Source organism: Apaloderma vittatum, unplaced genomic scaffold, assembly GCF_000703405.1.
Source record: "Apaloderma vittatum isolate BGI_N311 unplaced genomic scaffold, ASM70340v1 scaffold5149, whole genome shotgun sequence".
NCBI classification, from domain to species: Eukaryota; Metazoa; Chordata; class Aves; order Trogoniformes; family Trogonidae; genus Apaloderma; species Apaloderma vittatum.
In genome coordinates this window covers 1-25,520 of record NW_009733411.1, presented here as the reverse complement: position 1 = coordinate 25,520, position 25,520 = coordinate 1, and the positions used below count along the sequence as shown (strand labels likewise).

At 36.9% G+C, this 25,520-nt stretch overlaps 1 protein-coding gene across 1 annotated transcript; it reads right to left on the bottom strand.

The window, feature by feature from the left end:
* Window positions 1–2,018: 2,018 nt before the first annotated feature.
* On the bottom strand, window positions 2,019–25,490 carry LOC104278787 (macrophage mannose receptor 1-like; the record flags this gene model as incomplete). Its single annotated transcript, XM_009875875.1, has 17 exons — window positions 2,019–2,269; window positions 2,645–2,698; window positions 5,416–5,583; window positions 7,555–7,671; window positions 10,188–10,340; window positions 11,274–11,439; window positions 12,529–12,758; window positions 13,530–13,632; window positions 15,367–15,536; window positions 17,852–17,966; window positions 18,715–18,857; window positions 19,345–19,445; window positions 21,225–21,292; window positions 22,423–22,586; window positions 22,708–22,749; window positions 24,330–24,474; window positions 25,401–25,490. Coding segments are annotated over 17 exons (2,280 nt in total), but the record flags the coding sequence as incomplete, so codon positions are not given.
* Between the last annotated feature and the right edge of the window lie 30 nt (window positions 25,491–25,520).

Genomic DNA, 25,520 nt, shown 5'->3' with positions numbered 1-25,520 from the left:
CTGAAAGAACTGGTGAAGGATCAGAATGCACTAAGCAACAAACTATATTGCATCCATATGAACCATTTCGAAGAAGACACACTGTTTTTTTCCACCAAACAGATCAACATAGATAATTTCCCTAGCCCAATTTTTGAAATCTTTTTGATGCAGTCAGTCGCTTGGCAGGCATATTGCAGCTTAGCAGCAGGAAAACAGGATATAATGTCAGATCACCAACTGATGTTTGGTAAAACCATTTCATAATAACTCAGTCCAGGGAAGGTGGAAATATCACAAGGATGTGGAAAGAGAAAACCGGTTTGGTATCTACTCTCTCATTTTTATCTTGAAGTTCTATGACACGTCTTTCACAAGTATGACCAAAGGAATTAGGATGTTAAAAACCTGGGACTGGACTCTCTATTCAGACAGTCCAACAAATGAGCTGTCATCAGTGAAAGGTACCAGCTGGGAAGTTTCTGGCATATAAGCCACACTGGGTGACGTGAAGAACCATTACAGGTACTACTCCTTGTAAACACACTCTCAAAAAACTGTGCATTAAAAACAGAAACAGCAGTAGGAACAGAGGCAAGGAAAAACTGGAAGAAAGGAAGCCAGAAAAAAGGAAGCCAGAAAGGAGACAGAGAAAAGGATTTCTCAAATTTCCTCAGAACAAATTTCCTCATCTACACATGTATGTAATTCAGATTTTTACTAAATCACTCAGCTGACATTTTTGTCTTGGTTTTAAGTAGACAGACTCAGGAAAATAAGGTCAATATACTGCTTGATCACAATTTTGGATGGAAAGTCTCAACTGTTGTATCATCTCCTTTTTAACTTTATCGTGTTACAGAGTCTTATATGGACAAGGCTATAAAATGAAAAACTATTTTAAAAATCAAAGCTAGTTATCGTTTATTTCACAGAACAAAATCTGAAACCACAAAGTCAAACCTTGCAAACCTTTGTATGCAAGTCAGGAATCATGCATTTTACAAGATTTACAAAAATTAAGAATATAAACTCCGCATTGGGGAATCTAAGATTTCCATAAATGGTAACCGATCTAGCCATTTTAGAAAGAAATAAAACCAGTAGTACATTGGTAAAGCTAAAGTGTTCTTGACTTCCAGCACACATGCCACAAACCTATACTACTTATTGAGAGGCTGTATGAGAGTGGTACCAACACAGATCATGAAAACAGCTCTCCAGTGCTCCTATAAACCTTCAGAACACATACAGGAATGTTCCTCCCACTCCTCAGCAACTGTTTTCCTCATAAGACGGAAGTTTTGCCAGGACCTTCATCACCTCTCCCTGACAAACTCACTTGTGGCCAGCCAGAACAGTGGCAGTTAACACCAACCACACTTTTCCATTCCAGAGGCCTGCCCCCCAGCTTTTACCTGATTAAAACCTAGAATACATAAACTACAAGAACTACACACCTGGCTCTCCGTGTTGTGTGAAATTGTGGGAACTGAACTGATATCATAAAAGGTTTTTTTCCCCACGTGGTTCAAAGATGTGTCTGAATACAGACTCATCACCTAGCAGCTACTCCTGTAAAGTCCCTAGGAATACTCGAAAGATGGTAGAATTAGAAATATATTTGCTGAGTAGCTTCGAGAATCTGTACATTAACATGTTTTGAAATAAATCTGATGCAGAAACTTCAAATCTTGTGAGCCTTCTCAAGTGTTTCTATTGACATTTTACTTCTTTTATTGCATCCACTTCTACTGTTCCATTTAACAATGTTATCTCTATTCTTAAGACCTGCACTCACTAGTGTGGATCATCAAATTGTGAAATCTGAAATCTTACACATCACACAATGATTACAAAATAAAGTAACTGCTGTATATAACATTACTCACACAATGAAAAGGTCTACTACAGTATTTGCACATGAGAAAATGGCTTTGGCTTAGTTCTAATTGCATAATTTTATTAAAACAAGGCACATTTTACTTTATTACATTGCATTTTACATTACATATTACATTACATTTTATTTTATTACATTACAGTGTCGCATGTTCATTCTGTTCTATGTTGGTCACAAGATCCTTTGTGTCACTAGTTCCAAGAACTGAATCACTGTTAAAATACAAATTGTTCTCAAAGCTGTCATTTGTTGACAAGTGATTCTTTCTTCTTGTGTAGAAGAGATAGCCTGCAATGCCACTTCCAACTAGGACAAGGATGGCAACAATAACTACAATTCCTGTTTTACTATGGTTCAGAGTATGAGCCTTCTCGTCTTTTGTCATTGCTGAAAAGAAACAAAAAGAAATCAAGAGGATGCTACATAATCTGTATCTGACTACTGGAAATAATTTCTTTAGAAAGCATGCTCTTTCAAGCAAAAAGTTTTGCTTCAAAATAATGAGAGACAATGGTAGCAACATAAAATTATTTTAAAATGTCAACATTGTATGTTATATCACAAATAATTATTATTTTAAATTTGCATTTGGAAACTGAATGAAGTACATTGTATTCTGCTAGGAATAATACCCTCCTAGGAAACAGATATGGTACTCAGATATATCAGAAAATGTAAGAGATATAATACAGAACATAATTTGTTCTGTTTATAATCTTACATGAGACTAGTTTTTGTCTACGTGAAAGACAATATTCTTACCCTTTGTTGGTATTTCAGCTGGTGGCATTTCAACTGCTGGTGGCACTTCAATTGCTGGTATTTCAAAACATTGAAAAAGAATTAGGTTATTATTTATTTTTATATTATTTATTTCTAAATTTGGAACACACTGAAAAGCATATTCAGATAAATATATGGTAAAACATACCATTCAATACTGAAAACACTTGGTTTAGTCCATACAAAGCTATATACACCTATCAAAAGGCATAGCACAATGTTCTATTGTATTCTGGTCTTATGTAATTATTTACATAAACCAGCAGATAATAGAAAAAATTAAAGAGCTCCATGCAGATAGATCCTGACATCAATGTAAAACCATAAGAAAATGTCCAGAGCATCTTCAAGACAGAGATGATCAAACATAATTCTCAATATAATTACAAATTCTTGCAGTACTTGTTATATAAACATAGCAAGTACAATAAATTCAGTTTGCCAAGAGACCTTAATGGCCCACCTACAGAGACAATCGAAATCACTCATGAATTCCAAAGTGTCTTAGCAGGTCTCACATCCAAACTAAAATGTTTGTAGCTCATTTAAAATTTAACATCACTCCCACAAAATCTGATTTGCTGGGAAAACTGGGCCAACCACTTAAGATGAAGATTCATATTTTGCCATGTGGACAATCAGTCTCACTAAATCTTGAATCAGGGCATTGCAATTCATTTTCTAAAAGGCGAGCCCAGGAAGTTAAATTGTTTTTACCAGTCCCCGCTTACATTGTCTGATTTCATTAATCCAGTAATCTCAACCTTCCTACTTATTTTCCACAACTCTGCTGGATTGTCTGATAGCCCAGCCAGTTTTACATTTAGAGACAAGTAATATTCTATATTTAGCTCTTCAGAGTAAAACTAGGAGTGACTATTTGGATGTTTCCAGGAGTTTCTAACAAGAAAAGTATCTATTAATGCTGTTTACAGAAAAAAGCAGATTATTACTTTTCTGCGCAACTCCAGCACACAAATCTCTGGGAGTCAGGGGAACTGGAAGCTTCTTGTATTTGCACATTATTGAAGTGTTTTCTAGAGACATTGCATGTTTGCTACATAGAATCATAGAAACACAAAAGTTGAAAAGGACCTTAAGATCAAGTCCAACCGACAGACCTACACCACCGTAACGCTAAACCATTTCCTGAAGTGCCACATCCAGCCATTTTTTAAACACGTCCAGGGATAGCGACTCCACCACATCCCTCGGCAATCCATTCCAAGATGACACCTCTTGTCCAGTTCTGGACTCCCCAGTACTAGAGAGAGAGAGAGCTGCTGGAGGCAGTCCAGCAAAGGGCCACTAAGGTGATGAAGGGACTGGAGCATCCCTTATGTGGGGAAAGGCTGAGAGACCTGGAACTGTTTAGCCTAGAGAAGAAGGTTCAAGCAGGATCTTATCAATGTGTCTGAGCGAAGAGTGTAAAAATCACAGAAAGAGGCTTTTCTTGGTGGTGCCCAGTGACAGGACCAGAGGCATTTCTGTGACAGTGTAAGACTCAACTGTGTCCTGTTCCTGAGTGCACAACTACGTATTCCTTGCATTAACACTGACTTTGGGCTGACTCCACGGCATTCCAGCTCCGGAGGCTAGACTGGCTGAAGCTAATCCTAGAAAACGTAACTAGCTTTTCCTTTGCTTCAGGTCCTTGAAATGGCTCAGTATCAAAACACGTGAACATCAGCGCACATGTGAATTAAATGGCTGAAAAGGAAGGGAGGACATTGATTTTAACACTTGTTACCTACATCTATAACTATTCTGGATAGAGAATGAAAATAAGGTGCCTTTTTGTTTGTCAGTAACAATGTAAAAAGACAGGTAAGTAGCCTCTGAATGGATGGTTATATTCGATAGTTCTGCAGTATTTCCTGTAAAAGATACAGTCTTCACTATAAGCATCTGAGTAAGTAAGAATAACTTTGCGTGACAGCAAATTTATAAAAAGAATAGCAGAATTTCTCTCATTTCCAGCCTTGTAGAGGAAGTGGACATATTTCAGCTACTACATGTGTTTCACTCTCTAAGTAAATATCAGTAAGAGATTTTCATATTGCAATACATGCTGGAAGAAATTAAGATGACTTCTAGAAACACATGTGCACTAGATAGTCTCACTATCAAATTTGCACATTCAATTATTTCAGGCCACTCTCAGTTTAGCACATTTCAACTACAGTATTTGCTTTGCTTTTCATTCACTTGTCTTCTCAAAACAGGGGAAAGTAGATGCAAAAGGTCCACAACTGTTCATGAATTCACAATTTCATATACATTCAATTCACAGAAACACTACTTCATACTCAGAAAATGCATGAATGTAATACTGCCAGAAGGAAATAAGCAAAGTGTACTCCCTGGACTGAGCAGAGGGGATACCCTAAGGAAGATATTTTCAAATAGATGAGACATTTATGTATGCAAGGCACAGTACTAACGTGATTGCTCAACAATTATCGATACACAACAGGCAAACTTGTTAAGTGAACGCACACTAGGTACAGTTAGGATAGGAACACAATCTTTTTAAAATGGTTCTGAACGGACATGAGCAGTAGTCAGAACTTCTACTTTCTGACAGGACTTATTCTGTCGTTCTGTTGGCATGCAAATGTGCATCCCTCGGCATTTATAAAATCTCAAAACACCCAGCTAAAACACACTGCATGTAACTGCCATCTACAAATACAGCACACAAGGAACATACTCCATACATAACACAAATTCATAAATGTAGCACTTACTTTTTGGCTTTTTACAAACATAGCCTTTGTAGGAAGAGCAATAGATATTATTCCAGTACCCAGAGTTTGCGTACATTTCAACACAGTGTTCATTTTGTTGAGGGGAAGGTTCTCCTACATTCCAGTTGACAAAATTCACTGCAGTGTTGTCTAGCCACAACCATTCTCCTAATTGGAAAAACATTGAACATGAAAACCAAGATCGTATTCATTTCCATCTTGACATCTGCCCCATATTTATTGCCTTTCTGAGAAATCTACTTGTGTCCAGTCCTTGAGACCAGTCACTAGACTATTTAGTTTTTTGGTCTGACATGTCATATTGTCCTTAAGTTTTTATGCAAACGATACATCAATTTTTGGAAAATGGCAGGCCATTATGATGTTGCAAGGGCAAGAAAGTTTAAAGACATATCTCCCATAATTTATTGTTATGGTGCAGTGTCAATTACTCAGTTTATAAAAGTCACTGATGTCAAAACATAATTTAACTTTAACGGAATACACTTTATTTCAGTAATTTGCAGGAAGGTTTTGTATTACTCTTTCCAAAGCTCTCACTGAAGTGTTTCTAAGTCCAGTTTTATTCCCTTTGTTTTTCAGATTCTTCTCCTTTCCACTGACTACACACACAATTTTCCTTTTTAAAGATTTGCTTCAAAAATCTTGTGATCACTGTTGTTCAATTATGCTGGGACTTTCTGTCTCTTCCTTCCTGTTCCTTTTTTTCTTTCTTTCTTTTAATAGCACTATTTATTTAGAATAAATGTGCCCCTTGTGACTCTTAAGTTGTACTCAAACAAGTAAATTCTTAGACTCAGCATGAAAGGTATGTTCTGTTTTCTTATAAGATTACTCTTTTTTTTTGTTTTTGTTTTGGTTTAACAACCTGCCACCCTTTGTGTCAGGGCATGGCATCTGGATACAATCATTTTTCCAAAGACAGGAAATTTAGTTATGCAGTTATGCTGAAATCACTATGATAACTAGCAAGTAATGTAAGGGCATGAACTTGCTGAAGCCACAGGTTTATGACCACTGTAAGAATAGCGTTGTTCTGCACCTGCTCTAGAACCACTTTAAAAACATTTTATGTGTCAATTAACTGCATGAGTAAACCTCAGCTTTTCTTTATGTGTTATGCTTATAAACCATTACTCTCTTCAAATTCTTTCCTGTTCTACTGAAAACTTTCCCTTTTTCTGGTTAAGATTCAAGTAATGTAATTCAATATTTGTCTCCTCTCCAGCTAGATTGTCAATGAAGTGGTTGAATCATAGAATCATAGAACAATTCAGGTTGGAAAAGACCCTTGGGATCATCAAGTCCAACCATTGACCCTACACTACAAGGTCACCCCTAAACCATATCACCCAACACCCCATCTAAACGACACTTGAACATATCCAGGGATGGCGACTCAACCACCTCCCTAGGCAGTCTATTCCAGTGTCCGACCACTCTTTCTGTGAAGAATTTCTTCCTAATCTCCAGCCTAAACTTGCCCTGTTGCAACTTGCAACCATTCCCCCTGGTTCTGTCCCTAATTACCTGTGAGAAGAGACCAGCACCAACCTCTCTACAATGTCCTTTCAAGTAATTGTAGAGCATGATGAGATCCCTCCTCAGCCTTCTCTTCTTCAAACTGAACAGACCCAGCTCCCTCAATCGCTCCTCATAAGGTTTGTTCTCCAGGCCCTTTCTTGCCCTCCTCTGCACTGTAACTAAAGATGGGTGACCAGTCATTCCAAAGACTAAAGGTGATGTTAGCCACATTATTCTCTAGCTCAAATATTGGAGCATGTCAGTGACAAGCACATCAACTCTGGACCTCTCCAGTTTGGCTCTGTTCCCAACACTGTCCTGTCTGTACTCTGCTATATGGAATTTTATGCCTTACTTTGTTATGAATTATTTCTCTTGTTTTAAGTTTGTTTTCTTGCTTCTGTGCCTAGTATTCCTGTTATATATTACTGGTTATTGCTTGATTACTATTGAACAGCTTCACCCATTGATCACTTTTTCTAATTTCCCTTTTTACATATTTTGGAAGCATAATGTGAGGTTTTCAACACCCATGTCAAATAGATTGCGTCAATTATTCACCAGACAAAAAGATGTCGAAAGTAAAGAAATTACCATCCACATTTCTGTACATTCCTGTCCAAAAAGTTGATGTTTTCCCTTCAAGTGGTTCAATGGTGTATGCCAGAAAGTTGGCTTCAGCTGAGTCTTCAACTGATACCAAAGAGGCACCTGGAAGACACAGAGATAAAAAGTAATCTCTTAGAGACATATATTTTACAGTGGAAAGCACCCTCATCATCCTGTCAAATTTCAGTCTTATTTTTGCCACGATGCGTGCCAAATTCCAAACAGAGTTTGAAATTCAAAATAGAAACTAAATCTGGATTATATCTTACGACGGACTCTAATATTGTTGCTGATGTATTTCTTATCATTTCCATGACACTGCGTTTTGTTTTGTACAAAGAGTTTTGTTTATTTCCTCATCCACCAGGAAACAGCAACATAACTGAACAAGTCTAGGCAAAATACAACAGCCCGATAGAGTAACCAGCATACATTTCTACTGATGTGTTACTATTTAAAAAGAAAAAAAGCAAGCTTTTAGTAAAAAGTATATACAGCTTCAAACTGTGCACAATATAACTTCACATATGATGATTAAATGTTTTCTGAGTCTTCTGTGTAGGTACAGGCTTTGCTGACTTTCTGAAGCACAGTCCTCAGAATAAGTCTTTATCCCATTTTTATTTATTTTCCTACATTCTCTTCGTAGCTATCAGAGAAAGACAGATCATCCTGGTCATCTGTTGTCCAGTTAGTGTAGCACCCCGCTAGTCATCCACATACAACATTAGGCATTCTGCCATGATGTATGCTCTGTAATGATCTAGCTAGGTCACAAGTCACAGCATGGAGCCAGCAGACACAATGAGTTACAAAATTTTGTGCGAAGTGGCATGAAACACTAGATAAAGTGCATCTTCAGTTCTCTTCAGTGCGGGGCTGGAATCCAGTCAATAGTTATGGAAGAACAGATTTATTTGACACCTGACTGTTTTAATTTGGCTGTTGAATTTCTGAAGGTATTTTTTCTCAAGTAAGGAAGACACAACTACAGAGAATGAAAACATAAAAGTTATTTGAATCACTGCTGAGCTACTCATAAAATCTATTATGGTTCAGAATTCTACTCTGGGTAAGATATAATTGGAAAATGTCCAGCTGCAAACAAACCCCAGAGTGCAAGCAGGGACAGCAGAATATTAAAGAACATGGAATGTTCCTCTTTCTTAAGTGTAGCCTTCGTGTTTTTCTAATTGTTCCTCTTTTGCTGAGTGGTATCAGATATTTGGGGACTGTTAAGATGTGTGATAAACTTCTTCACTGCACATCCACAAGGGAGCACAGAAAGACAATGGCAGATGGGGCACCCCTTCTCTGGCTACTCATAGGCTCATCACAGGAGTCATAAACCCAGCAAAGATCCATCTCTATAAATCCAGAGGAGCAAAGAGGCAAAATGGCAGGGGAAGAACCCAAATTATGGACTCAGAGGATGGGACATCCTGCTTGGACCCCTCCTAGGGCTGTCACAGAACAGCATCTGCAGTAGTGTCCAGGCATTTGTACAAGACAAATTAATGTCAGACTACTTTTCAGACTTAGAGGACCTACTGTCTAGGGGTATGGGACACATGATGGGATACAGAAGAGCATTATAAAAATCATCTGTCATGCCAACTAAACAACTCAGAAAACTGTATGGAAATGGGTCATGCTGTAATAATTGTCATAGTCTTAAAGATTGAGCTACTTTTGTCCTACTGTGGGAGACTCTTCTATATTTAGAAGTATATTATCAAGTATCTTCATGTTATGCAAATGTTGGAATGGAGAATATTTAAAGAACGTATACTACAACTTGAACCTCTCCTCAAAAATACAAGTTTCTCAAACTAGAGCTGAAAACATCCTTGCTCATTGGAACCCAAGAATGAGCCTGAATAACAGCAAAAAGGGAGATTCTTCTTACTCAGCTTTAGGTGTCTATATTTGACATGGATTTCACTCACAGGTTTATTGTCAATGGAGACTAATCGACCTAGTCAGTGGAGTTTAAGTTGCAATTCACCTGACTAAATGGCAATATATACCTCCAGCAAAGATGAATCTGTGTTCAGATCTCTAAACAAGATCTCTGCATACTTTAATGGGAGGTTAGACACCTAGGACCCATTGCCACCAATGCTATAGATATATGAAGTCTAGCTTAATGAATCTTCTACCGCTTTCCCAGAGAAGGAAATCACGAGATGAAACAATACAACAATCCTAATTTACTAATATATCATCCAACTTAGAGACCTGTAACTGTCATTCCAGTGGCCTAAAACTGCAATAATGAAAGGGTAAATTAGATAAGGAATACAAAAGACATAAAGTGCCATTAAAAAAAGATGTAGTGACTGCTGCGGATGAAGCTGACTACCTCCTAGCAAGGTCAAAGGACACTCCAGGCCACAGAGGTCCTCTAATGCCTGGTCCTACACACAAGAAAGACAGCGTGTACCACTGGTAGACAGCTATTTTCCACCTCCTCCCAAGATAAGGCAATAGTTGGATGCAGCTGTCCCATTCGGAACTTATACAATCCTTGAAATCACAAAAATACATTTTCAGCTTTCCACAGAGAGGAAAAATGAGTTAGAAAGATGTGCTTTTTGACTGAGCAGGATACTTACCTAGTCGTAGGCATTCTAAAGATGCCTGGGCCCAATTTCTTGTAGATGAAGACTCAATGTAGTAGCAATGACCTCGGAAAGGGATCCAAGACTTGTGTCCTTCTGATTCAGGGCACTTTCCTGGAAGCTGAGGAGGCTCAGTGGGAGCTTGAACTGTCAAAAAAAAAAACAAAACAAAACTCCCCAAATTTAAAGAAACAGCTTCTTATACATTCTTTTGTCATGAACAGATTACTCCAACAAAATGTTGGAAAATTCGTTGAGGTCTTCAAAGACATATAATCTTGGTGGTCAATACCAATTACTACAACTCAGTAATGGGAAAAAGTCCTAAATCTATGCAGAAAAAGTACTGTGACTTTAATCTGAAGAAATCTAATTTAGCAAAAGATCTGAGCATACTTAGACTGAGTTGAGCTGAACTTAAGAATGTGTTAAAAGTACTTTTTAACAGTACTTTTTAACTCTTTACTCACAAACATATTTTCACACCTGATTGCCTTGCTGAATTAGGGCCTACATGAACTTGATCATGTGGGCTCTGACCTAATATCATGGAATGCAGGAAACAATACGAGATGATAGTACCAGGAGTTTCAGGTCAAAAACAGAAAAGAAGGTGGCCTGAAGAACGACCCTTAAAGATTTCTAAGCCACTTGTATTTTGTTATTCAATTATAAATAGAAAACCTCTAAAGCTGTTATAAGTAAACATTCTTTGTGACACCTTATAGCTCATCCACCTGCAACACTGTACCTGTGTGATTACTACCTAAAATTCATTGCCTTTTGATTTTTGAGATTTTTGGTCTTGCTTCCTTTTTCAGTATCAGACTAACTAGCAGAATAACGTGACTTTAAGCTTTGCAAAATATATACAACATTATTAACGTAAAGTTATGGCTATTCACGGTCACATTAACTCTTTCTTAGTATGTGTTGGTGCTCATTTTAAAGTATCCTCTTCTTTGATTTAGCTCTATAATTAAAAAAATAGCATCTAAGTATATATCAGCAGACCACTCACTACGGTGAACTCTAAAAGGACAAGCACTGTAATTATAGTGGCTAGGTTCAAGTTCTTACCATCACTTTTTTTGCAAACAGAGAAGTAACTTTCATTGCAGGATCCTGTCTTCCAGGCTCCAGCAACATCGAGATAGACACAGCCTATTTTCTGCTTTGGCTCCCCTTCAGCCCATTTAGTATACTTCATTCTCCAGTTATCAATCCATTCGTAACGCCCATCAGTCTAAGAACAAAACAGATCAACAGGAATGATTAAGCATTAACCACTCCTTCACCAGTCAAACATCTCTCTAGGCAGCCCCTTATGCTAGAAGGTGGGGGGTTCTTTAATAAATAACAAATACAAATGGCTCCTACTTTTAAATTTATGCTGTTATAAGCAGCTGTTCACTGAGAAATACAGCAATGCAACAAATGCTTTTCAGGAGAAGGAAATTCAGAGTAAGTGATATTGAATTAATTTTGAACTGAACAAAACTATTAACAAAACTATTAATTTGGGACTAATAAAAATTTAATTTAAAATCATTTGTAGGAGTGAAGATCTGATGACTAATTCTTGTACTATCTGTTACCCCTCAAATTTCAAGAAATGTAGACTATTTTAACTTAAGGTCTATTTAAAAACCTAATCGTTTACCACCAAATCTGGGGAACTTAGTGAATCATCCAGTCGATTTGATTAGGGGAATCTTGTGGGCTTTAGGAAGTGCTGAGTTATGTTCACCCATTTGTATTTCTTTTATGTGCTTAGCCAAGTGGAGTGAACGTAGAACACATGTCTGCACCAAGAAGAAAGGGTGGTGTATTTTAGCATCCAGGAATTATCAAAATATCAAAGAACAGCAAGAGAGAAGACAAGTGAAATTAAATTAAGTAAACCAATTAATTATTTGGCTAATTATCCTCAAAAACGTTGAAAGCTTCATAGTAATAGCACCTTATTCTATTTCTGAAAGTGAGATTTATTTAGAATAAATGCTTTCCACTGCACATCTTAAAATATGTGGATTTTATCTCAAATATACTATACATACAAAAAGAGACGTCACAATGCTAGCTTAAAATGTCTTTTTTGAAGTAGGTAAAGTGCAATAATTCAGAAAAATTGTGAAAACCATATGCAAGACATACAATTTAATGAGTAATGGGAGAGAATTGATTCCTATCTGTACATCTGACAGCACACAAAAGGATTTAAGACCAAGATATAAACTAATAAGCTAAAATAAAGAGAGGCAGTAAGACTTTTCAGTTCCTGATTTGACCACAGGAGAAGCAGCATCATATTCAATTAGTCTGATGTTCTTACCACATTACTGTTAAGACCAATCCATATAGGCACTCCATACTTTAGTATCTTTAGCCACAGGAATGAATGACTGTAGGGGTCTAAGATGCTGGAAAGATCAAATTGATCACGTTTGCAGTTTTTTCGTGCATCCTCCCATTTCATTTTGGTACGGATGAACAAATAACTACTGTTACCATAACGGATAACGCTGGATGGAGATGAACTTGTAGGAGGCAGAAGATCAGCATCTGTAAAATAATGGATGAAAAAAGACTCATATGCTGGTTCAAAGGGGGTTAAGATTTAACTGCGGTTGCAAATAGAATTAAACAAAAAAACTTCATTTCATATTCCCTGACTTTTGATCAGCATGGGTTAGATGCACTATTCTTTAAGCCAGCATCAGTAGTAAAAATCAATTACAAAGCTATAGAAAGGGAAGAGATGTTTAAAGCAACTTCTGACAAAGAGCAAAGGAGCATTCTGTTTAATCTTCCAGAACAGTAATGCTGAAATGAGTAAGAATTAGATTAGGTCACAATTTCTTTAATAAAATATTTTTTCATCAAAGGAAATGCTTTGCAGGGACCGTGTTGTTTTTCAGGGACTTTTATTTCCAGAGAAAAGGAAAACTCCACAACATACCAGTCCTTAAAAAATCAATCAGATACTTAAACCCAAGTTTTCACTGCTTTTTAATTTGCTTTTAGGAGGTGAATCAGCTCAAATTTGATGCGGGTGAGTTACAGTCACACTCCATACAGCTCATGCCACATGTACAAGCCAGTATTTTCCAGAACACGTTTTGAAAGCCAGTGTGTTCAGAAAATGACAAAGTCATGGAAAAAAGTTAAGTTAAGATCCACACTAAACATAAAGATGCAGATATAAACTCCAGCTCAGGATAGCAGCAACACAGCAGTCACTGGGAAATTAAATGATGTTGAAATCTACACACCCAAGCAATTCCCTGAAAAAAACATAAGGTTCAATTGCAGTTTAACCAAAAAGACAAGTACCTGCATTAATTTGGCATATATATCCTCTGTTGTTATCACAACTCTCATCAGCCCACTTCCCTGCTTCCTTAACTGGATTGTTTCTCATAACAACACAATCAGCCTGGAAGCAAAAAGATATAAAATCAGTCACAAACAGCTAGAAGAAGACCCCCTTTTACACCTTCAGACACAAGTAATGCCACAGTTTTACTCTCTTATCCTTGAAAGATTTGAGAGCATAAGTCTTCATGATGTGGAGGTTCTGTTCTTCTTGCGCTTCACAAATTTCATAAGGTTGCTCTCTCTTGTGCAACATTGGGGTGGATAAGCAATACAGAGAAATTCTGGTATTTTCTTATCTCCAGCCATACAGCATGGAGAGAAGGAAAGCCACAGACACTTTAAAGAGAAGTGAAATCAACTACTGTAGAAAAGACCAGTTAATTTTGTCCTAGGGAAAAAAAAAAAAACAAAAACAACTGGAGCTTCGATAGGTAATGCAACATTTCTGACTTATCAGTCTCTTGAAATTTGTTGTTGCAAGCAAATTTAGAAACTGCTCCTGTTTGAAGGCAGCCGTTGATCTGTCAGTGCCACATTTACAGTGACATTTCAACTTCTCTGACATGGGCATGACAGCGAGAATGAATGTTAGCACATATTAAACATACAGTGATGAATGCAAAAGGTTGCACGGGTACAAATGGCTTTGAGCAACGAAGCATCCATATTTACTTTATTCTATTTACTTATGTGGTTCTATTTTCCAGGAAGAGATAGAGAGAAACATTTCATTTTGTTTCTGAGTGAAATACATTAAGATTTAAATCCTTCAAACTGGACAGTTGCATAGTATTTTGCATTAACTATGACAACCTATTTTTTGCTAAGGTCAAGTAAACTTAAAAATAAAACTGAAATTTATAAAATAGGGACTTCATAAGTTTTCACAGAGAACGTCATAGAAATCCTAGTACTTTTCATAAAAAGAGAAAAATATATATTGTTTCTCCCGAAAGCAACATTTTCAAGATACTTTCTCTTTTGCACTCCAAATTGTCCCTCCATTAGAAACAATAAGCCCTCCATTAGAGACAAGAAGCTTTCAAAAACATGAAAAAGAACATTATACATAAAAAGAAGATTTCTAAATTAAAAAAGGCATTCAAGAGAAATAGATCTAATACTATAACGTGATGTAGTTCCATAGCACAAAAGTATCTAAACATGTAAGATCAGAGAGAGGGACTCTATACCCTATCAGATCAGTTTGTATGGCAGAGAAATAGGGGAAGTGATTTTCTTTCCTTTTTTTTCTTTTCCTAAGTACTCAATGGCTGTCTTTTTATAGACGCATGTCCTTCCCGCAAATGTGACTAACAATTTACTTCTATGTATGATGTGTCTGCTTGAGGGAAGTGTCTGTAAGTGCCCCTTGCAAGCTATGTGCCAACTGAGAAACCTGCTGAGTTCAGGCACAGCCGTGGTCAGAGGAGTAAGAGGGTGTGCTCATTCCCTGGGCTTTTGGGTCAAATGCCACAAGGCAGGAATCCCACTGTCCTCTCAGCCAGAACCTATGAGAGAACATGGGGTGAACACAGGAGCAGTGCAGCCTGCATAGACACAGAGAATTGAATTCTGAAATTGGTCTTTGCGTGAGCACGTCAGATTCTGTCACGAGCTAATACAGCAACTGCCCAAGTCCTCTAAACCATTCACTCTGTTTGGATTTATATTTGACATCTATAAAAGTATGAAAGTAATAAGCCAAGCAGTAACATGTCTTAAATCCCAACAAGTGCATAAATGCAGTGTAAAATCAAATTTCAATTAGCAATTTGTGAATGCTATTCACCTGGCCATCATATGAGTATAAATCCATATGTCCTGATGGGAAGCCTTTGGCCCAGTTTGTAAAATAAACTCCTGTTCCATCTGTCCAGAGGAACCTCAGTTCATGATTTATATCATTTAATCCAATCCATGTATCAGCCACAAAATCTTTCATGTGGAAGGTGAGGAAAGCTAAAGTAAAAAAAAAAAAAAAGGCAAAAAAAAAGAAAAATACTTTCAACAAAGGACAATTGAAATGTCTGGCCTCACTGAGATTGGTGATATTAAATATTTTTTCCTGAAACACAGATCACTTCACTGTTGACAACACAAGCAGGTACGATGAAAAATAAAAAGGTGGCTTTGAGTTTAACGAAGGGGGAACCAGATATACAACCACAGCTTTGGGCAAAATATTGCAGCTAAGCATCTAACCGGGTACCGGGATGAATCCCAAAAGCATGACAGAAACGCTTTTTATAATGTCTTGAGACATTTCTGAATCTTAATCCTACAACTGACTAAGAAATATACAGCCATGTAGATCACATACCATTTTGATAAACCCACCAGAATGGTTAACCCCCACTGCTATCCCACAGGCAGCACCACTGAGCACCAACAACTTCTGCACCTGCACAAGTAGTGCTATTAGAGAATGAGGAGGGTGTTTCCTGAACCCCCTGAGCCATAGCCTGCACTGCATTAGCAGGAAGCAGAATGCACAAGCAACATGCTTAAAATGAGCCTCAACAGAACTGTTCATCACAAAAACATCAATCACCACAGCTTTGCACAGTCTGGAAAGGTGCTTAATGTGTCTTAGGTAGCGTGGCTAGCTCACAAACAGAGCAGGCTAGGTCAGCTGGCATTCATCTACCCACTAATGCACAATACATCAAACACCACGACAAAATGAACATGTCATGGCTTTTGCCAACTACTACAGTCATTCTTATGAGCTCACTCTTCTCTGCAAATAATAGATGAAATTACGCCTGCTCTATCAACCCTTCACCTTCCTTTAGTCTTTTAATATGAATGCAACTTACACTTCCAGGAACAAAACCTGTAGATTTCTTTGCCAAATATTAGCATTGCTGTTCTGCCAGAAACCATAACAGGAACCCAAGCCTTTATGCCCACATTGCCAGCAATAACAATAGTTTTCTGCTAATAGTTTTATTGCTCATTTCTTTTTCACCTGAATTCAAGCCTGCGCACAAACCAACCACCACCTGAAATCTGTACTGCGGAAATTACACTGAGTAAGAATTTAATTATGTTAGAAAAGTCAAAGCTTGATTCTTCATCTCTTCACATGTGGAAAAGATAAGTAGTACTAAATTCATGTTAGCAGTCTAAATTTAAACTATTTAATTGCTTGGACTACAACACAGACTTGTTTACAATAGGTGATTTTTCAGTATGCTCTTTTGAGTTCACAGACAGTATGTGTTGTGCAACATCTGTTTCTCATCACTGTAGTATAAAACAGTATTTGAAAAACGAAGGTGGTGTTAACATCTATCAAAATCTTCCCCAGTTTTTAATCTGAATGTGTGTCATGTTTATTCAGGCATGAGGTAACTTCCCTCTGCTCATCCCTCCATCACAGATGCAGCTCAGGTTCATGAAAATAAGTTCTTCTAGTGAAAAGAAGGGTACATCTATATGGTGAATTGAGGGTGGGTATATCAGCAGTCAAATCTCTGTGCCAAGCTGCCCAGAGACAGCAAGTTCTGACCTAAAGGTGTTCTGCTTCAGTGAATAGGAAAGCCATGCAGTGAGTTAATGCCTTCTAGTGAAACTACATCATTTGGAATGGAACTTGCTAGGTCCAGCTGGCATCATATGTAAGCAGAATAAGCAAGCACTCCTTTGGCTGCCAAGATAATATACATGTGTATATATAAGACAACATTGAAATTTGGTAGATTCAAGCGAAGACTTCATTGTAAACTTCCAAAAATTATGTGTTTCAGAACAAAAATCAGATCATAGAATCATAGAATGCATTGGGTTGGAAGGGACCACTAAAGGTCATATAGTGCAAGTCCCCTGCAGTAAGCAAGGGTATCTTTAACTAGGTCAAGCTGCTCAGAACCTCTTTTTAAACGCTTTTAGTTTAAAGTCCTTACCCCTTGTACTGTCACAACAGGCCTTGCTAAAAAGATTGCCCCCATCTTTCTTATAGGTTCCCTTTAAACACTGAAAGGCCTCTATAAGGTCTACCCAGAGCCTTCTCTTCTCAAGGCTCAACAGCCCCAACTCTTTCAGCCTGTCTTCATAGGAGAGGTGTTCCAGCCCTTTGATTACTTTTGTGGCCCTTCTCTGGACCACCACCAGGTCCATGGCCTTCTTGTGTTGAGGGCTCCAGAGCTGGACACAATACTCCAGGTAAGGTCTCACCAAATGAGCAGTCATTACCCAAATCTCGTCCATATTCACACAAATACAACAGCCATACTGTAAAGACCTAGTTGCTACAAAACTCAACCCAGTACCTTGCACTTGTTCATTAGGGATAGAGGCCAGGTTTCCTCCTAAATTCATGCAAGCAGTTCGTGCAGCATGCCAAGTGACACGTTCATCTTCTGTGGATCCAAATATTTTGTAACACTAAAACATGAACAAATTCTATATGTATTATCTTTATTCCAATATCCCTCACAGACTGAAAACTATCACTTTAAGCAAAACAGGATGGACAAAAGGCAATAAAACAATGCATTGATCTGAAAAAAACCCACCACATTCAGCTTAAAAAGAGATTTTTGTGCTAGTCCTTGTTCTATATAAAATTGAAGGCCTCAAGAAAGTGTTTTGCTCAGCAAGACCCATACCAGATTTGATCTGAAATCCCTAGAAAGTAAGTAAAAACCATAGACAGTCAGCTAACAGTGGTAAGTTATTTGTGACTCACACTAGCCTGTCCATTCATTTATATGATTCTACAAAGCATACCACATTGGTAAAGGAAGCCAAAATGTATTCGGCACCGAAAAAGCATTATGGTTTGATTAAAAAACATAAAGATCAAATCATCAATACTCCAGGAACTCTGTCAAAACTCTTTAGGAAATGAATATCAAATGATCTGAAGAGACGACTAGAGAATGACTTCTGTCAACTGCAACTGAATATGCTCATCTGTCACTTTATTAGAAGCATCAAAAAAGCACCCTTCCTGCAAAACAGTGGATGAGTAAACAAAGAAAAGCATGCAGGCGTCAAACAGCTCTCTGCAAAAAAAAAAATAATATTTTATTTTAACAAGAAACAATGGTATTAAATAATTCCCTTGCTAAATAGTTCCCTATTTAATACTTTACTAAACATGCAACACGTGCTGCATTTGTTTTGGTACCTTATTATGAAAGGAAAGCCAAGCTGGATGACATCCTTTTGGAGTTGAAAATGTTGTTGGAGGAACGGTTGAATTAACGGAACTGTTGTGCCTTTCACATATGTAAGGATTTGGATAACCACAGTTTATATCATTCCAAAATCCTGAATGTAAGAAAAATGGAGAACTGTGCATCACATGCAGAGCTGGTTAAACAGAATTCAGTTTCACTCTTTCTTACACAAAGTGCTTTTAATTGACAGATAGCATCAAATCCTCAGTCTCACAGTTTATTCTAATTCTACATCAGCATCCAGGTTAAATATGTCACTTTATACACGCTGTAAATACAGCATGTTAAAAGCAATGTAGAAACAGGTACTAGAAATATCAATTTTATATTGGCACATTAGGTCAATTTTAATAAACAATATGAAGCAGTTGTATAGCAATCACAACCATAGTCCTCTATCAGAGCTTCCCCAGGCTAGGCTTAAGGTAAACACAAGTCCTGAATATAGTACTGTGGCCTACTTTGTAACATTTTCCAAAAGAACAAAACAAAAGGGGGGTGGCCTCTCAGAAATAAAAAAAAATTTGTGACCCAAACACACAGATAATGAAATTCAGGAACAAACAAATAAAACTCACCTAAATTCTTATACATAACTACACAGTTTTCATCATTATTTGCAAAGTTAGGCTCATGTGGTGCCCAGGCCAAATAATTCACTGGGGTGCCATCCATCCAGCTGAAGAAAAACAATACAAAAAACCCACTGCTTTAACATACAGATAGAGTTTTTTTCACGTTACAAAGAAAGTAATTTTGCAATATGTTTAATAGAGCCATTCATATTTTAGGGCATAGGAGGTTTTATGACCAGTTTGCCTCTTTGCTAATTGCACAAAACTTGCTCTCTGCACGAAGACGTAGGATACGTATTGAAGTTGTGCTTACTCTGCATTTAAGCAACATGCTGACACTTCTGCAACTGATAGGGCAATACTCAAAAGAATCATTCAAGCCAATATGATGGTCAGACAACATTTCAGCATGAGAGCCCAGATGCTCACCATTTCCCCCAAGTCACACACTCCCTGCACCTACTACAGAGATAAGGGATTTTATTCATAACATTGGTAAAATACTTGATCTTTCCCCCATGCAGAGGAAAAGTGTATGAAAAACCACCTACAAGGAAATTCCTGTGATGACATGCCATACCGTAAGGTAAAATGCAAACATGGAGAAGACTGTACATGCATGTAGATTAGACAATAAAGAACAAAATCATAAGCAGGCAATCAAGTATTCATTAGCAGACAAACTCCTATTGGACTGCAAGTGATAGAAGTACTCAGGTTTGTCCTGGAGGCACATACAGAAGGTATTTCACTTAAAAGCATATTCATCTTATTCATCTTTCCACAAAAACAGTGGAAAGGCAGAAACACCTCAATTTTAGAAGGTGATCTGGCTCAGCTAAGAATGACTTGGAGAAAATCTCCTAATCCTCACAGTTCACCTGAAGTTATATAATGGTAACAGCTACGTTTATTCTACAGAAAGAAAATAGGTTGCATATTTTACAGTCTGTTCCCAACAGTTAAGGACAGGGAAAAAGAATGTTCTTACCTACCAAAAATCTTATATATTTTGCAATATAAATCACGGAGTAAAGCAAACTAGAATTCTTGACTAAAAATTCAAAATACATTATCTGCAGTGTAATTTTTTAGCTCTGGGTGAATTCTGTTAAGGAAACATGCAGTATTTCTTCTGGATAATATGAGGCTAAACTCACACAGAATTAAATTACTTAAGAATACAGTCATGTTAAAATTAAGATTCAAAACTAGGTATGTATTTTGAAAATCTATGCCCCATTGAGTTAACTTGTTTGGTCGCATAGATGACTGCACACAGTAAAGCAGAACATTGCAAATCTAATGGACCTATAGAAACAAAGTTAATGCTCTTATATCGTTAAAGAATAAGTCAAGCTTTAGGGTTCACAGATCTACCCTAGCTTCCAGTGGTGCCAAGGAGAAATTCCATTTACTTGAAAAGGAGCTGGTCCTCAACAAAGAAAAAAATTTACCAGTATCAACAGGAAAGACTTTTAAAAATTTCCTTACACTGGCTATATTTTATTGGAGTATGGACAAGGCAGACAAAAGCTGAGACCAAAATTCAAATCAACCTTTTTTCATGCTACAGTCAAATGCAAAATAACAGCAGTAGTAATAGGGTGAGAATGCCTAACGGCAGAAATGTGATTCAGAAAGAAGAAAAAGTGGATTAAATATAATGGCACATTGTGGTATACGTACTACAGAATATATTTTTACAACCTTCATAATAAAAAAAAATTCAGCATGAAAATCACACAGAATTCAGAAGAAAAACATTCTCATTTGCTTTGACAGGCCACAATTTCATTCGAGCACTTAATGATTTTTGCTTCACTCAGTGTATTTCTTTATTTTAAAGCACATTGCAAGCTTCATGGTTCCAGCTGGCCTACCTTGTCCGTTGGTCAACACTCAGTTGTAAACCAATGAAATATGACTCCTCTCTCCCATTTTTCAAGATCTAGAATGTAAAGATTAAAATTGTACACATGTCCTCTTTTATCATAGAAATATTTTGTTAATAATGAGTAATAGACCTCTGATTGAGAGAGGATATGAACTGCTATGTTCTCTAGCTACAACATTTAGGTTAAAACAGCTCACAGCTGACAGTGCACAGTCCAACTGGCCAAAACGTGTGGTCACCATGTCAACATTTCTCACAGCCTTAATTGCACGTCATTGAAATCAGCACTTCTCGCACAGTCTCTGCAGTAGACATAATCTGACAAATTTCTTGTGAGGGACAAAGCTTCCTATATTTTGGATATAAACTGATATAGGTCCTTGTGTCATCTCGCTGTCACTCTTCAGACAGCTCAGGAAAAGTTTTATGTAGTTCAATTCTGACTTTGAAGTACATTCCTGATTAAAAGAAGTTGGCCTCAGGACAGTAAACACTGATAGCCAACTCCAGTCACCTCGGAAATATCATTTAAAAGCTCTTTCTCGTGGCATAATCCATGCCCTAACTTGTTCTTTCTGCATAGCTATCTTCTCCCCACAAGAAGACGGAGGCAAAGGAGCAAACTTGGGAACCGAAAAGAGGCTGCTAGTTAGACTGCATCCCAGAGACACTGACAAGATCAAAAGCCCATGTTCTGACTGTTGTATGTAAGCCAAGATCTGTTTTGATCCACTGCTGAAGATATCTTGAGTTTATCTGTTGATAAAACTTACTTTCAGTTAACTCACCTGTCCTACAGAATTGTAGCTCACAAGTATAATACTTCTAGCTAAAATGAAGCCACAGATCTACTAAAAGAATTATGATTTACCTTGGCACATTACCAATTGCTGATAGATACAATGTGGTGTAACTGCCACACTGAACAGAAAAAACAGATAATGATCTGTTTAAAGCTTATTGTGCTTATTTCTATATAAAATACCAAACCAAAATTGTCCTCGTCTCAGCTATGAAATGGCTTAAAACCAGACTTGAGTTTGTTCCTCATATTAATCTGGATTAATGCTACTGCAACTTCACTGTCATAAAACCTGTAGGAAGAACACCAGGGCAGAGAGGATTTGTGCCCATGCTCACTTGTTTTGGATTATTTATTCCATAGTATTAATGATTTTTCTTACATATCGCCAGAGGAACTTTCTTTCACTTTCACTCTCAATGACAGCAAGGTCTCCAAAGTTCGTTTTGCAGAACTCCCGACCTTTTTCCATAGGAACACTCTCTGTGCTGAAATAATATTGTTTGTCTTCATGTATAATCCACCCATCCTCAGTAGTCTTATATTCTGTAAGATAAAAGGTAAGCTAACAATATTGTTCCTGAGATACAAAACATTCTCATTAGCAAAATTTTAAAAAAGCTTTTAAACATTCACATACACAAATAGTAAGAGCAATAACACTTACTGGGTGCAGGAGATTCTGTTGGTTCAGGCTTTACACTTGCCCCTGTAAGAAAGAAGTATTTATTATGTTTGTACATTTTCTGCTCTAAAAGAAAGTATTTACTATGAATGATAGGCATGTTTGTTGACATTATACTTTACAGTTAGCGATAATTAAACACCAAAATCTAGACAGAATTAATAGGCTAAATCTCCTATTTTTGGCATACTATTCAATTCCTTAAGGATATTCCTTATGTGCAAGTTATTATAAAATCTCCTGAAATTTACCTAATTTAAGTAATTATTTTTGGTATTCACTGGATACAGAAAAGCTTACGTCTCGAAACATTAGGTCTATTAAGATAGTCCTTTACCTCCCTCCTTTACCCAGGTCACTTATACATGAATTCTGGCTTAAACAAGAGGCAGCACAAATGCTGGGTTATCTTCTTCTGCAGTGCGCTAGCTACAGAGTAAGGTTCTGACTATCTTTCTATGCTTGAGAAGAACTTCTACCTGGATCTTAAAAATTTCTCTAAATGAAAACTGGAAAAGGTGCCAAGAAATCAACTGGTCCCTTCTGAAAAGACTTCAGACTGAAGAATTCCCATTTGTTTTTGTTAAGGCATCATGGAGGTGGCATCCTGGATGCCATCATGAGCATTAGGAAAAAGATTTCTGATACGGGAGATCTCCATCTTTACAGGTGGAGATGCAAATATAGGTATTCTGAGGTAAAATATAATCTCACAGATACTGGCATTTAATAGGAAATAATAAGAAATTAAATAATAAGAAATAATAAGAAATTCGCAGCCTAAGAAGTTCTTTCATCAAAATAAAGCAGAGCTGATACTTCATTGTCAATAATCAAATGCAGCATCTTTATTTCGGCCCTCTCCCAATATCAGAATGTGGCAAAATATTTAAATAAACACTTTCTAAAACACTCAGACTTAGGTAGATGCACTGCTTATGGAACTCGAGATTACCCTAAATTATAAATTTCACCTTGATGTCTTCAGAAAATAAAAAGCATCCAAATTCAGATCTCAAGAGAATTGAGTAAGACACCAACATGTGAATATAAAACCCAGCCAAAGCAAAATAAGGTATCTCAAAACCATATTCCATCCTGAATCTACAGATTCAACTAGCTGACAAGACAGTACCTGAGCCAAGTAGAGGGAGTTTTCACACATAAAAATGCAAGTATGTGAACCAATTTGCAAACTACTTTCTAATAACTTAAAGCTCAACTCAGAAGAAAAATATCCCAAATAGGATTTTTTGGAGAAGGTGCATACTTCTCAAAATGAAAAGTCAAAACTGAATGTGAATATTCAATGTAACATTTCCTATTTTTCAACTACGATATCTTCCCTTCTGAAATCATTAAAAAAAAAAATCCGTGAGAAGCCATAGCAGGGCACCAAAGGCTCTGTATCTTTAAATGCACTGAAGACATGGAAATCCTTATATCAATATTTCACATTGCACAGGGAACCATTCTGATAAACAAGTTTTAAAAATTTCTATTTCTTAAAGTTAAGGAAAAAATCCACTGAAAATCTTTTCTTATTACACTAATGTATGAACTATACTTTTCCTACCATACTAATACACAGGAGTAAGCAATACCTTTTCTTATCTGGCAAATCCATCCATACAGATAATCACAGTGCCTGTCGTTCCAAAGCATGCTGGAATCGCCACTGATCTCTGCACAAAGCTCAATTCCTTGATAATTATTGGGTTCTCCAAAGCCCCAGTTTTCATACCTCACCTAAGACAGAAAAGGTTTTTTTGAAGATTCTGTTACATAGAAAGAAAATAATGGAGAGAGGGAGGAGACAGCAGCAAACCAGACACCTACGACTTGTTCCATCAGTTTAAAAACTTAAAAGGTTTAAAAAATAAGAGGAAAACAGAAGCTCCCCATGCAAATACTGACATTTCAAACATTTTTTTCTGATTGCAGCTGGTCTGCAGCTTAGATAACAATTATTTCCGATCACACGTGAAAGAACATTGACATTTTGCAGGACCTAAATTCTGTAACCTTAATCTAATAACAGCGATGGGGCACATATTAAAACAACAAAATATCTTGTATGGGTAAAATAGTAGGATGTTACTGAGACACTACAAAAATGTTGACTTTTTTCTCAGAAAAAAACATTACTGCTATTCTAATTTTCCTGTAAATTGCAATTTCAGTTTTCTATATGGTAAACTTCCATCCATACATCTTGACCAACCTTGCATGAAATACACCCACATCTCCAAAATCACTTTTGCTTCTACAGTTTTTACATCTTAGTCTAAAATACAGTCAATTCACACTGGCATAAAACAACTGCCTTCAGCCCCACGGAATGTAGACCATTTCAGATAAAGGTCTAATTCTCTAACGAAGAGAAATACTAAAGATGAACTATGCAACTCAGAAAGCCTTGCCTTTACAAGAATATCCTTTTAGTCTACATTAATTTAATTTTCTTGTTGATTAAATGCATATTTTCTTACGAGTATGTCTTAGCCAAAAAAAAAATAAAGCCATGAAATTGCCATTCATAAGCTTTCCTAAAGAGAGCGTGATAAAGTAGAAAGTTATGATTAAGCATAAAATTACACAGAAATGCATACACCTCACACACTTGAGAAGCACAGGAATGCAAACTAACAGCTGTAGAAAATGAAATCACTCACTGGAGATCCATCACTCCAAACAAAGCCATCATCAGGATTCAAGTAATATAAGCCCATCCAGAAATGCTGATGATAATAGCCGTTGTTCCTAAAATAAAATAAAATAAAATAAAATGAAAT